Genomic DNA, 14,952 nt, shown 5'->3' on the forward strand with positions numbered 1-14,952 from the left:
TGAATATAATGCAGAGAATTCGTAGTTTGGAAGTTAGGAGGAGGTGCGGGATTACCAAAACTGTTGTCCAGAGGGCTGAGGAAGGGTTGTTGAGGTGGTTCGGACATGTAGAGAGAATGGAGCGAAACAGAATGACTTCAAGAGTGTATCAGTCTGTAGTGGAAGGAAGGCGGGGTAGGGGTCGGCCTAGGAAGGGTTGGAGGGAGGGGGTAAAGGAGGTTTTGTGTGCGAGGGGCTTGGACTTCCAGCAGGCATGCGTGAGCGTGTTTGATAGGAGTGAATGGAGACAAATGGTTTTTAATACTTGACGTGCTGTTGGAGTGTGAGCAAAGTAACATTTATGAAGGGATTCAGGGAAACCGGCAGGCCGGACTTGAGTCCTGGAGATGGGAAGTACAGTGCCTGCACTCTGAAGGAGGGGTGTTAATGTTGCAGTTTAAAAACTGTAGTGTAAAGCACCCTTCTGGCAAGACAGTGATGGAGTGAATGATGGTGAAAGTTTTTCTTTTTCGGGCCACCCTGCCTTGGTGGGAATCGGCCGGTGTGATAATAAAAAAAAAAAAATATTAATGTGAAACCATATACAGGATATCAATCACATTTCAAAGTAGCAAAATAAGCAATCAGCAATATCTATTCTCAATACTCACTTGATATCTTCCCTTTTTATGTGCGCTGTGTACATTTGCCTTCGACAGTCAGGCAAAGAGTACACAGAAAAATCTCCCATGTTGGTCATAACCATGAAGCATGATTCCCGGTAACTTTCATCTACTGAAGATACAAAATCTGCATAGCCTATCTTGCGTACTCTTGAACCTTCATGTGCCGTAAGTTTGAATTTGCAAAATGGTTTTAATTGTGGTAGGGTAAACACCTGGAAAAAAAAAATACACACATTACTGGTATCATTAAATTTTTGTAGAAAGCAATCCACTCTTAAAATTATTTTCATATTTCACTCTTCACACTACTTTTCAGCTTCATTTCACACCACCCAAGTATATATCATATCACACTTGTCATCTTTGTACATTCTTCATTCCATTAACACTATGTGCCTACATTAGCTCCAAGTATGAAAACAAGAACAAAATCCCAGATTTATGAGATGAACCTCATGACTATGTTTCTGTCCATCCTGTACTATTATCAAGTCAACTGATGAAAAAAAAGGAGATAAGAACAGAAGACACTGCAGGAGAGAGGTGGAGGAAGAGAACAGCAGAAGCAGTTGTGGTGTCAGGGATGGTGGTAGTGGTAGTAGTAATAGTGTAGTAGCAACAGTAATAGCAACAGCAGTAGTAACAGCAGTGGTCATGGTAGTAATAGTCATAATAGTAATAACCTCGGTGGGAGACGGCTGACTTGTTAAAAAAAAAAAAAAAAAGTAATAACAATATTAGTAGTAATGGTAATAGTGGAAGTGATAGTAAAAAAAAAAGCAAGAAGCAGAATCCGGAGAAGCAGAAGCAGAATCAAGAGCAGAAGAAGCAGAAGCAGAATCAGAAGAAGCAGAAGCAGAATCAGCAGCAGAAGAAGCAGAAGCAGGAGAGGTAGAATCTGGAGCAGAAGAAGCAGAAGCAGAATCAGGAGCAGAAGAAACAGAAGCAGCAGCAGCCAATACTACCAACACAACAACCACCGACACTCACCACCACCAAGTGGTTGGTGATGGGATCAGGACATCCTAACAACATTCAAATATTCTATGTCAACAGACAAGGTAGTCAAAGAAGCAAGATAAGGAGATGAGGGGGTTTAAGTAAGTCTGAAGGTTTATAAAGTTATACAGAAGGTAGAAAGCTGACAGTGAGCACAGGTAAGAGTAAGGTGATGAGGGTATCAAATGATTTAGATAAAGAAAAATTGGATATCACATTAGAGGGAGGGAGTATGGAAGAACTGAATATTTTCAGATATTTGGGAGTTGACTTGTCAGTGGATGAGTTTATGAAGGATGAGGTTAACCATAGAATTGATGAAGGAAAAAAGGTGAGTGGTGCGTTGAGGTATCTGTGGAGACAAAGAACGTTATCCATGGAGGCAAAGTAGGGAATATACAAGAGTATAATGGTACCAACATTCTTATATGGATGTGAAGCATGGGTTGCAAATGCTGCAGCGAGAAGGCGGCTGGAGGCAGTGGAGATGTCATGTCTAAGCACAATATGTAAATATTATGCAGAGAATTCATAGTGTGGAAATTAGGAAGAGGTGTGGAGTTACTAAAAGTATTAGTCAGAGGGCTGAAGAGGGGCTGTTGAGGTGGTTTGGTCATTTAGAGAGAATGGAACAAAGTAGAATGACTTGGAGAGCATATAAATCTGTAGGGGAAGGAAGGTAGGGTAGGGGTTGTCCCCAAAAAGATTGGAGGGAGGGGGTAAAGGAGGTTTTGTGGGCAAGGGGCTTGGACTTCCACCAAGCATGAGTGTGTTAGATAGGAGTGAATGGAGACGAATGGTTTTTGGGACCTGACGAGCTGTTCGAGTGTGAGCAGGGTAATATTTTGCGAAGGGATTCAGGGAAACCGGTTAGCCGGGCTTGAGTCCTGGAAATGGGAAGTACAACGCCTGCACTTTAAAGGAGGGGTTTGGGATACTGGCAGTTTGGAGGGACTTCTAAACTGTCATATCTAAGCACTTCTGCAAAGACAGTGATTATGTATGAGTGATGGTGAAAGTGTTGAATGATGATGAAAGTATTTTTCTTTGTTTATGGATTTTTCTTTCTTTTTGAGTCACCCTTCCTCATATGACATTCCCTTGAGCTCTGGGACTAGCCTTGTTGCAAACCTTTGTACTTTCTCTAACTTCTTGACGTGCTTGACCAGGTGTGGGTTCCAGACTGGTGCTGCATACTCCAGTATGGGCCTAACATACACAGTGTACAGTGTCTTGAACGATTCCTTATTAAGGTATCGGAACCCTGCCTTGGTGGGAAATGGCTGATGCATTAAAAAAAAAAAAAAGCTATCATATTTTCCAGCATAAAAGGTGCATTCCCCCCCCCCCCCAAAAAAAAAAATCAGTGTGCCTTATATGCTGAAGGTATGCTTTGGGTTACTGGTAAGTGGTCATTTCAGTACTGCAATACCAGTAAACCCATTATAATTTACATATTACTATTATATAATAAACAAACCACCTTCAGTTTCAACTAATTAACAAAGTAGTCATCTGTAAACAACAGGTAGGCATGTTTGTTTTGGTGGTTGATAGTGGAGCAGATAACAGCTGGTACAGGTACCACTTTTTTCAACTATGCTGTGCACATAAGCAGCTCAGTCACTGGCTCACTATAATTTTAAAGCAAGTACTGCATTTTCTTTTTTAGTGTTCCCAAAATATGCATGCCAAAATTGGAGTGAACCTTATACACGTACATGTATTCTTATGTGCCTTATAGGCTGGTAAATATTTACTCCACATTTACACAGTTCAATAAAATACAGTGGACCCCCGGATAACGATATTTTTTCATTCCAGAAGTATGCTCAGGTGCCAGTACTGACCGAATTTGTTCCCATAAGGAATATTGTGAAGTAGATTAGTCCATTTCAGACCCCCAAACATACACGTACAAACGCACTTACATAAATACACTTACATAACTGGTCGCATTGGGAGGTGATCGTTAAGCAGGGGTCCACTGTATTACGAAATGTATAAACAATCAAAGTAGGTAGTAGGTTGGTAGACAGCAACCGCCCAGGGAGGTACTACCGTCCTGCCAAGTGAGTGTAAAATGAAAGACTGTAATTGTTTTACATGATGGTAGGATTGCTGGTGTTCATTTTTCTGTCTCATAAACATGCAAGGTTTCAGGTACATCTTGCTGCTTCTACTTACACTTAGGTCACACTACACATACATGTACAAGCATATATATACACACACCCCTCTGGGTTTTCTTCTATTTCCTTACTAGTTCTTGTTCTTGTTTATTTCCTCTTACCTCCATGGGGAAGTGGAACAGAATTCTTCCTCCGTAAGCCATGCGTGTTGTCAGAGGCAACTAAAATGCCAGGAGCAAGGGGCTAGTAACCCCTTCTCCTGTATATATATGTACTACTAAATGTAAAAAGAGAAACTTTCGTTTTTCTTTTTGGGCCACCCTGCCTTGGTGGGATACGGCCAGTTTGTTGAAAAAGAAAAAATAAACAATCAGAATTACTGCCAGGAAATTTATTTGATAAACTTGTACATAAAACAGAGATTAGCTTTTAAATATAGAAATGTATCCAGTATAACAAGTGACCCCTATATGATGCATAAGAAATCAGGTCAAATTTACACAGCAATTCAACAAAATCATTGCTTACCTTAAACTGTTCTTCTGAGCATATCAAAACTCTGTGTGGCATATTGGTATTAGGTGATGGGGCTGCCTCTTTCTTGACTGCCATTGGTTCAGGGAAAGGTCTACTCGCACCATCGAGAATGCATATACTTATGACTGGTGCCCCATGCTTCAAGTGAATCTCTTTACCTAGCTGCACACTTAGTGGTACTTCTCCTCGTTTTTCAGATGGTGGAATGGCAATGGTAAATACGTAAATGGCCCCACTGTTTGTGCCAGCCCAAAGTGTAGCTGACATTAATTGAGCTGAAATTTTTTAAAGCAAGCATCAGACTTATCCAATCTGATTAAATTAAGAACAAAAGTAAATTATTTCTCCCTAAGTTTTATCATCTTACACAAAGGAATTCTCCCACTTATATTTATGTAATAATTTATTTACAGGCTGAAGAATGCATTTGCAGCATGAAGATATATAATTCATTTTAATAACTCATGAAAGTGAAATTAATATCCCAACATGATACACAATTCCTGCCTACAAAAAAAAATAAAAATTACTGTACTAGGCACGTAAAGTAAGCTTTTAGGCATGTTAAATGAAAGAGTTTACTAATGAGGAGGAATTACTGTATTTACAATTACGAATACAGAACACTATTACATGGCAAGCATAGCTCTACTCATTTAACTTCAAAGTAGTTAAATAAATTTATCTACCAGGTATCCAGGTAACCTTCATTATCTAACCAACTCTCCCTCCTGCTTTCTCTCCTACTACATCCCTTGAAGGATGAGGGACACTGGGCAGAAAGTAGATGGATAGCATGCAAAGTGATTCAAATACAAGGGCATGGAGAAGTTTTTATTCCTACTACAGAGGAATACAGAATTAAATGGAAACTCAGCTCCCAGCAGGGTAGATTAGAATACCTAAACAAATATGAAGAAAGGTTTATTTCAATCCAAATACAGAATAAAGAAAATCCTTGTTTCAACAGTGTTGAGAAATAAAAGCCAGGTACAATGATGCATGCAAGAAATGCAAAACAAGAATTATGGAGTAAACAATGTAAACAACATAATTGGCATGGCAAAGAATTGGTCAAAAATATTTAGTTAATTAACATGAAAAATGTCTGCAAAGGACCAAATTCCCAGGTTCAAACTGAATGGGGATCAACTCACAAAAAAAGATACAGTAAAATTATGTATACACGTATGCAAAATGTGGCAAAAGATTACAAGAGGCCTTTTATACACTGTGACATCTGGCAAGAATGAAAGAGGAAGTATTTTAATGTAATGAATGCTAAATCAACTATGTGTATACTTTAACAACTTTAGAATAACTGCAAAACTAAAGGTTACATTATATTCAGTATTATAAAATGATATCCTGTGCTTGAATGAAGTGAGACTATAATACACACAAGAAGAGTGAACCATATAAGTTAGCATACAAACTGCGGTCTTTATCTCCTTGGTGGGAGATAGCCGGTTTGTTGAAAAAAAAAAAAAAACTTTAAAAGTTTTTCATAAATATCAATAGTATAGTTAAGGCAGGGCAGAAAGTACTTGTTAAAATGAAAAATTAAAGTTTCTGGATGAAATCAATTTGTGGATGTTGAAAAAAAAAAAAAGTGAATCTCAGCTAAAAATGCAAGGACATTATGGCCTAAGAGCTTGGCCCCCCAATAGAACCTACATGCAGGACATTAGCTAAATTTAGGCTCTCTCTCCATTATGCAAATCACACCGTTGAAGGAAATAAACTAAGGAACCAAGTGAAGGTTTTCTGTCCTTAAAAATATATACAGTAGCTAAAATAAACTTACGTGTTTTTTTTTTTCAACAAGTCGGCCTTCTCCCACCGAGGCAGGGTGACCCAAAAAAAATAAAAAAATCCCCAAAAAGAAAATACTTTCATCATCATTCAACACTTTCACCTCACTCACACATAATCACTGTTTTTGCAGAGGTGCCCAGAATACAACAGTTTAGAAGTACATATGAATAAAAATACACAATATATCCCTCCAAACTGCCAATATCTCAAACCCCTCCAGTTATATAAAATAACTGGTTTCCCTGAATCCCTTCACTAAATATTACCCTGCTCACACTCCAACAGCTCGTCAGGTCCCAAATACCATTTGTCTCCATTCAATCCTGTCTAACACGCTCACGCATGCTTGCTGGAAGTCCAAACCCCTCGGCCACAACACCTCCTTTACCCCCTCCCTCCAACCTTTTTGAGGACGACCCCTACCCCGCCTTCCTTCCTCTACAGATTTTGTACACACTCTATGTCATTCTACTTTGATCCATTCTCTCTAAATGACCAAACCACCTCAACAAACCCTCTTCAGCCCTCTGACTAATACAGTGGACCCCCGCATAACGATCACCTCCGAATGCGACCAATTATGTAAGTGTATTTATGTAAGTGCGTTTGTACGTGTATGTTTGGGGGTCTGAAATGGACTAATCTACTTCACAAAATTCCTTATGGGAACAAATTCGGTCAGTACTGGCACCTGAACATACTTCTGAAGTGAAAAAATATCGTTAACCGGGGGTCCACTGTACTTATATTAACTCCACACCTTCTCCTAATTTCCACACTTCGAATTTTCTGCATAATATATTTACACCACACACTGCCCTTAGACAGGACATCTCCAATGCCTCCAACCGCCTCCTCGCTGCAGCATTTACAACCCAAGCTTCACACCCATGTAAGTGTTGGTACTACTATACTTTCATATATTCCCTTCTTTGCCTCCACAGATAACATTTTTTGCCTCCACAAATACCTCAATGCACCACTCACCTTTTTTCCTTCATCAATTCTATGATTAACCTCATCTTTCATAAATCCATCCGCTGACAGGACAACTCCCAAATATCTGAAAACATTCACTTCTTCCATACTCCTCCTCCCCAATTTGATATCCAATTTTTCTTTATCTAAATCATTTAATACCCTCATCACCTTACTCTTTTCTATGTTCACTATCAACTTTCTACCTATACACACACTCCCAAATTCGTCCACTAACCTTTGCAATTTTTCTTTAGAATCTCCCATAAGCACAGTATCATCAGCAAAAAGTAACTGTGCCACTTCCCATTTTGTATTTAATTCCCCATAATTTAATCCCACCCCTCTCCCAAACACCCTAGCATTTACTTCTTTTTCAACCCCATCTATAAATATATTAAACAACCATGGTGACATTACACATCCCTGTCTAAAACCTACTTTTACAGGGAAATAGTCTCCCTCTCTTCTACACACCATAACCTGAGCCTCACTATCCTCATAAAAACTCTTTACAGCATTTAGTAACTTACCACCTATTCCATATACTTGCAACATCTGCCACATTGCTCCTCTATCCACTCTATCATATGCCTTTTCTAAATCCATAAATGCAATAAAAACTTCCCTACCTTTATCTAAATACTGTTCACATATATGCTTCAATGTAAACACTTGATCTACACATCCCCTACCCACTCTGAAACCTCCTTGCTCATCCGCAATTCTACATTCTGTCTTACCTCTAATTCTTTCAATTATAACCCTACCGTACACTTTTCCTGATATACTCAGTAAACTTATTCCTCTATAATTTTTACAATCTCTTTTGTCCCCCTTCCCTTTACATAAAGGGACTATACACGCTCTCTGCCAATCCCTAGGTACCTTCCCCTCTTTCATACATTTTTTCTTTTTTCAACAAGTCGGCCATCTCCCACCAAGGCAGGGTAACCCAAAGAGAAAGAAAATCCCCAAAAAGAAAATACTTTCATCATCATTCAACACTTTCACCTCACTCACACATAATCACTGTTTTTGCAGAGGTGCCCAGAATACAACAGTTTAGAAGTATATACATGTACGTATAAAAATACACAATATATCTCTCCAAACTGCCAATATCCAAACCCCTCCTTTAGAGTACAGGCATTGTATTTCTCATTTCCAGGACTCAAGTCCGGTTATATAAAATAACCGGTTTCCCTGAATCCCTTCACTAAATATTACCCTGCTCACACTCCAACAGATTGTCAGGTCCCAAATACCTTTCGTCTCCATTCACTCCTATCTAACACACTCACGCACGCTTGCTGGAAGTCCAAACCCCTCGCCCACAACACCTCCTTTACCCTTGTGATGAATGGTTTGAAAAACCGACAAGTTGAAGATTGAGACACTTATGCAACATATGGGAATCTTTATTCAGGAAACGTTTTGCCACACAGTGGCTTCATGAGTCCAATACAAAGTAGAAAGGCGTAAGGAGAGGAGGAATTTGAGGTAATCAGTCCCTCAGCCTGGAGTCGATGTGTTCAGTCCACCAATCTTGTAGAACGCACAGCATAGGGCCATAGACGTGGCTTATATACTCTAGTGGGGTGAGGCGAAGCAGGAGGTGGGGTCATAGTGGTACCATCCACTAGTCGAAGTAGGTCTTCGTCCAAAGGTTGGACAAGTGTTGAAGAATTCTTTGTAACAAGATCCCATGATGCTGCAGTGTCTGACAGTTGTGATGAATGGTTTGAAAAACCGACTAGTTGAAGATTGAGACACTTATGCAACATATGGGAATCTTTATTCAGGAAACGTTTCACCACACAGTGGCTTCATCAGTCCAATACAAAGTAGAAAGGCGTAAGAAGAGGAGGAGTTTGAGGTAATCAGTCCCTCAGCCTGGAGTCGATGTGTTCAGTCCATCAATTCCCTTTCTTCGTCGACATTTAAAAGTTCCTCAAAATATTCTCGCCATCTACCCAAAACCTCAATCTCCCCATCTACTAACTCCCCTTCTCTGTTTTTAACTGATAAATCCATTTGTTCCCTAGGCTTTCTTAACTTGTTTGACTAACTACAAAATTTTTTCTTATTTTCATTAAAATTTCTTGACAGTACCTCTCCCACTCTATCATCCACTCTCCTTTTGCACTCTCTCACCACTCTCTTCACCTTTCTTTTACTCTCCATATACTCTGCTCTTCTTATAACACTTATGCTTTGTAAATACCTCTCAAAAGCTACCTTTTTCTCTTTTATCATGCCCTTTACTTCATCATTCCACCAATCACTCCTCTTTCCTCCTGCACCCACCCTCCTATAACCACAAACTTCTGCCCCACATTTGATTTGTGGCAAGTGGGTTGTTGTGACTGTCTCATCATGAAGAAAGAATTGAGCAATACAAAGAAAATATATAAACCAAACGGGAACAGAAGGCATACAGAATATCCAAAAAAGGTTTGGAAGGAGTGTGAAAGAGGAATAGCAGCAGTTTGAATATCGGGCGAGATATAAGCGACTATTGGCAGAAAGGTGGGCTAGTGCAAAGATGAGTAGTGGGGGGGTTGAAGAGGGTTGGAATAGTTTTAAAAATGCAGTATTAGAATGTGGGGCAGAAGTTTGTGGTTTTAGGAGGGTGGGGGCAGGAGGAAAGAGGAGTGATTGGTGGAATGATGAAGTAAAGGGTGTGATAAAAGAGAAAAAGGTAGCTTACGAGAGGTTTTTACAAAGCAGAAGTGTTAAAAGAAGAGCAGAGTATATGGAGAGTAAAAGAAAGGTGAAGAGAGTGGTGAGAGAGTGCAAAAGGAGAGCAGATGAAAGAGTGGGAGAGGCACTGTCAAGAAATTTTAATGAAAATAAGAAAAAATTTTGGAGTGAGTTAAACAAGTTAAGAAAGCCTAGGGAAAGTATGGATTTGTCAGTTAAAAACAGAGTAGGGGAGTTAGTAGATGGGGAGAGGGAGGTATTAGGTAGATGGCGAGAATATTTTGAGGAAGTTTTAAATGTTGAGGAAGAAAGGGAGGCGGTAATTTCATGCACTGGCCAGGGAGGTATACCATCTTTTAGGAGTGAAGAAGAGCAGAATGTAAGTGTGGTGGAGGTACGTGAGGCATTACGTAGAATGAAAGGGGGTAAAGCAGCTGGAACTGATGGGATCATGACAGAAATGTTAAAAGCAGGGGGGGATATAGTGTTGGAGTGGTTGGTACTTTTGTTTAATAAATGTATGAAAGAGGGGAAGGTACCTAGGGATTGGCGGAGAGCATGTATAGTCCCTTTATATAAAGGGAAAGGGGACAAAAGAGATTGTAAAAATTATAGAGGAATAAGTTTACTGAGTATACCAGGGAAAGTATACGGAAGGGTTATAATTGAAAGAATTAGAGGTAAAACAGAATGTAGGATTGCGGATGAGCAGGGAGGCTTCAGAGTGGGTAGGGGATGTGTAGATCAAGTGTTTACATTGAAGCATATATGTGAACAGTATTTAGATAAAGGTAGGGAAGTTTTTATTGCATTCATGGATTTAGAAAAGGCATATGATAGAGTGGATAGGGGAGCAATGTGGCAGATGTTGCAAGTATATGGAATAGGTGGTAAGTTACTAAATGCTGTAAAGAGCTTTTATGAGGATAGTGAGGCTCAGGTTAGGGTGTGTAGAAGAGAGGGAGAATACTTCCCGGTAAAAGTAGGTCTTAGACAGGGATGTGTAATGTCACCATGGTTGTTTAATATATTTACAGATGGGGTTGTAAAAGAAGTAAATGCTAGGGTGTTTGGGAGAGGGGTGGGATTAAATTATGGGGAATCAAATTCAAAATGGGAATTGACACAGTTACTTTTTGCTGATGATACTGTGCTTATGGGAGATTCTAAAGAAAAATTGCAAAGGTTAGTGGACGAGTTTGAGAATGTGTGTAAAGGTAGAAAGTTGAAAGTGAACATAGAAAAGAGTAAGGTGATGAGGGTATCAAATGATTTAGATAAAGAAAAATTGGATATCAAATTGGGGAGGAGGAGTATGGAAGAAGTGAATGTTTTCAGATACTTGGGAGTTGACGTGTCGGCGGATGGATTTATGAAGGATGAGGTTAATCATAGAACTGATGAGGGAAAAAAGGTGAGTGGTGCGTTGAGGTATATGTGGAGTCAAAAAACGTTATATATGGAGGCAAAGAAGGGAATGTATGAAAGTATAGTAGTACCAACACTCTTATATGGATGTGAAGCTTGGGTGGTAAATGCAGCAGCGAGGAGACGGTTGGAGGCAGTGGAGATGTCCTGTCTAAGGGCAATGTGTGGTGTAAATATTATGCAGAAAATTCGGAGTGTGGAAATTAGGAGAAGGTGTGGAGTTAATAAAAGCATTAGTCAGAGGGCAGAAGAGGGGTTGTTGAGGTGGTTTGGTCATTTAGAGAGAATGGATCAAAGTAGAATGACATGGAAAGCATATAAATCTATAGGGGAAGGAAGGAGGGGTAGGGGTCGTCCTTGAAAGGGTTAGAAAGAGGGGTTAAAGGAGGTTTTGTGGGCTAGGGGCTTGGACTTCCAGCAAGCGTGCATGAGCGTGTTAGATAGGAGTGAATGGAGGCGAATGATACTTGGGACCTGACGATCTGTTGGAGTGTGAGCAGGGTAATATTTAGTGAAGGGATTCAGGGAAACCGGTTATGTTCATATAGTCGGACTTGAGTCCTGGAAATGGGAAGTACAATGCCTGCACTTTAAAGGAGGGGTTTGGGATATTGGCAGTTTGGAGGGATATGTTGTGTATCTTTATACATATATGCTTCTAAACTGTTATATTCTGAGCACCTCTGCAAAAGCAGTGATAATGTGCGAGTGTGGTGAAAGTGTTAAATGATGATGAAAGTATTTTCTTATTGGGGATTTTCTTTCTTTTTTGGGTCACCCTGCCTCGGTGGGAGACGGCTGACTTGTTGAAAAAAAAAAAAAAAAAAAAATGTGTGTGACAAATCTGAATGAATAGAGGAAACAGGTCTTTTGGATTTATTATACTACTGAGAGCGCTAGCAAGGTATTATCTAGGAAAGGATTTAGGGACGCCAGTTAACTATATTTAAACTGGAAATATGAGATGCACAGTGCTTGCACTTTTATATCATGTGTGGATACTATAGTTTGGTGGTTTAATTTAGAACCATGATATCTGTGCTCTTCTGGAAATGATATTTGGAAGAGTAATGGTGAATGTATTTTCATCTTCAGGTCATCCTATCTTGGCAAAATATAGTCGATGTGTGAACTAAAAAGATACTCACATAAAAGTTCACAAAATAATAAAAATTAGGAAAAGAATATTTTTTGGCCCCATAAACAGGGAAAACAATAGTTAGATACTATAGTTGGCATTAGATCCAAAAGGAGACTGAGCTACAACTACAGTAATGGGAACTTTATGTGATATACCAAATAATGAAGACTGATTCACGAAATCGTAATAAATATACCTAGTTGAATGAATCTTAATGTGGCTAGCTGGCCCAGTGGCTAATGCGACGGTCTAGAGTTTTGAGACTCTGAACGCGGGTTCTAACCCCGCCTGTTTTTTTTTTTTTTGCGAAGACTGATTACCATGAGCATAGCTCTGACACATTAAATACAAACAGACAACAGACACCCATCAACAAGCAGCTCATTCTGCCCATCTCCAACTATCATCCCCTGACCAACCCTCATCACTCAAACATATCCACCTCTTGCTCATTGCTTACCCAAACTACTCTCTCTCCCCACCAACCTCAACCACCTATCTGTCCCCGTCTCACAAGCAGCCCAGAAATAACCATATCTGAATTACACCAACCACTTCCAGCTGTCCAGGATCAAATAAAATGCAAAACAAATCCCCTCTTCCACAGCCACTTGCACATCTGCCCACTCCTAAATTTCTGTCTCAATCTGTCCTCCTTACCTCCAGCTAACCTCATACCCAACAATCTCCATATTTGTATCACACCACAACCTTCCCCCCCTCCCACTCATTCGCCTTTGTAACATGAAATTTCTATCATCATCATCTACATTTAATAATTTCTCCAAATATTCTCTCCAACATCACAGCCTCTCTTATTCAACACCAAGATGATTTTACTGCTGATTTCCTGACTTTGTATGCCATACCCATTATTCATTTGCCCTTCCATTACATTTCACAACTACATAATCCATTTTCCTAGCATTAATTTTGCATAGCAAGTCTTCATAAACCAACTATTTTTCCTTTCTCACCCTTTTTATGTCTCTCCACCAATCAGTTCTTTTTTTTTTTCCATCTACCCTCCAAATATCATAAATTTCTGCTGCACACACAGACACTGCAAATTAAATCAACATCAGCTGTTTTCCATATCTGCTTCATTTCCTCTCCAACTAAAACATTCCTTTCAGTAACTTACTTTTTGTTTTAAGGGTGTTCTATATGATCAAATGACACACACAACACAGCATACTTGTGAAGTATATTATGAAACTATATTTCTTCAAAAAGCAGGAAAAAATTAATAGGTCACTTACTGTTTGCAATGAAGCACTTTGTGAGGTGAAGGCAGCGAACCATGGAGCCAATGTAGTCACTGCTATGTGAGCGTGCCTCAACAGCTCTTTCCACTGGTTTCAGCCCTTCATCATCACCAGCTGCTGCTGCTCCCGTGCTACCAAAGGGTAGGGTAAAGGTTAGCCTACGACTAAGGGTACTACCATGGCTACTTGGAGCCTTACAAACTAAATCAGGGGTTGACTGCATACTTTGCATATCTAATATTAACAACTCTGGTTCAAATTCAGATGTCTGAAGAGGGTCTGGGCTTATGGCCTCGTGCAACTTTTGAATGGTAGGGCTAATATCAGAATTATGAGGATGTGATTCAGGAATTGCAGGGGTTATCTGAGGGGAAAGTGAAGCAGTAGGAGTGTCATCTATATAGGTGCTAATACTAGGGTGACGAGCCTCTAATTCAGACATTTCTACTGCAGACTCCTGTAATGATGTTAAGTCAAGTATTGGCACTGGTGCACTTTTTCTTTTTTCTTGATTAATAGTAAGTCGATTAAAGGGACGTAAAATTATTTCACTTTGCTGTTTGAGAAATAATTTGAATTTTTCCCTATTTCCTTCAGGCTGATTACTGCCTTCTGATGGTTTAGGTCCTTCAATATTTGTATCTTCAACAGTCAATTCACAGAGGCTCTCATTAGCAGCTGTTTTCTTCTCTGAAGTACCAGAACCAGGTTCTTTGTTTCCTCTTGTACCCCTCAGGAACAAATTAAAACTACGCTTACGTAACTCCTTGTTTGAAGATACAAGATCTTCTGCAGTTGAAAGAGCAGAACTTTCAGGGGGACCAGGACTGGCTTGCCTTTCACTCTGGCTACGGCCAATTATCCACAACTTACGAGGACGAGTCAAAGAGCGAGACTTTACCTGAGATTCCTTTATATTTGGAGACTGGCTACACTCAGATGAAGTTATCTCTTCACTTAAAGGACGATGCCTGAAAGCTAACATTAATCGTTGACGTCGTGACAGAGTCAATTCTTTTGGAGACTGCTCTTTGGTATCAAGCATTTCTTGTCCTTTTACTTGAGATGAAGAATCAGTAGCCTCAGGTTTGGATCGGCAGAACAGCCGTCGGAGTGATCCTTCTCTAGACTCTCCTGATTCTACACCAACAACTTTTACAACCTGCTCGTCATCTTCACGATGTTGTAGCCAATCCCGCAATTTATTTAGCCCACTCTTTGAGGTCAATGCTGGTGAGGAAGGATGATGATTATCCTCATCCAACTCTTTAGATCTACTT

At 39.8% G+C, this 14,952-nt stretch overlaps 1 protein-coding gene across 4 annotated transcripts in view; it reads right to left on the reverse strand.

Moving 5' to 3' along the window:
- The window catches only part of l(2)gl (LLGL domain-containing protein l(2)gl), a 312,112-nt gene that overhangs the window by 53,508 nt on the left and 243,652 nt on the right, over nt 1-14,952 (reverse strand). For all 4 annotated transcript variants that reach the window (XM_070084440.1, XM_070084441.1, XM_070084438.1 and 1 more), the window contains exons 16-18: nt 13,667-13,803; nt 4,325-4,608; nt 651-877 (exon numbers count right to left, since the gene is read on the reverse strand). In XM_070084440.1, coding sequence (XP_069940541.1) covers nt 651-877; nt 4,325-4,608; nt 13,667-13,803 — 648 coding nt within the window. The remainder of the gene's footprint in view (nt 1-650; nt 878-4,324; nt 4,609-13,666; nt 13,804-14,952) is intronic.

Source organism: Cherax quadricarinatus, chromosome 13 (assembly GCF_038502225.1).
Source record: "Cherax quadricarinatus isolate ZL_2023a chromosome 13, ASM3850222v1, whole genome shotgun sequence".
NCBI lineage: Eukaryota > Metazoa > Arthropoda > Malacostraca > Decapoda > Parastacidae > Cherax > Cherax quadricarinatus.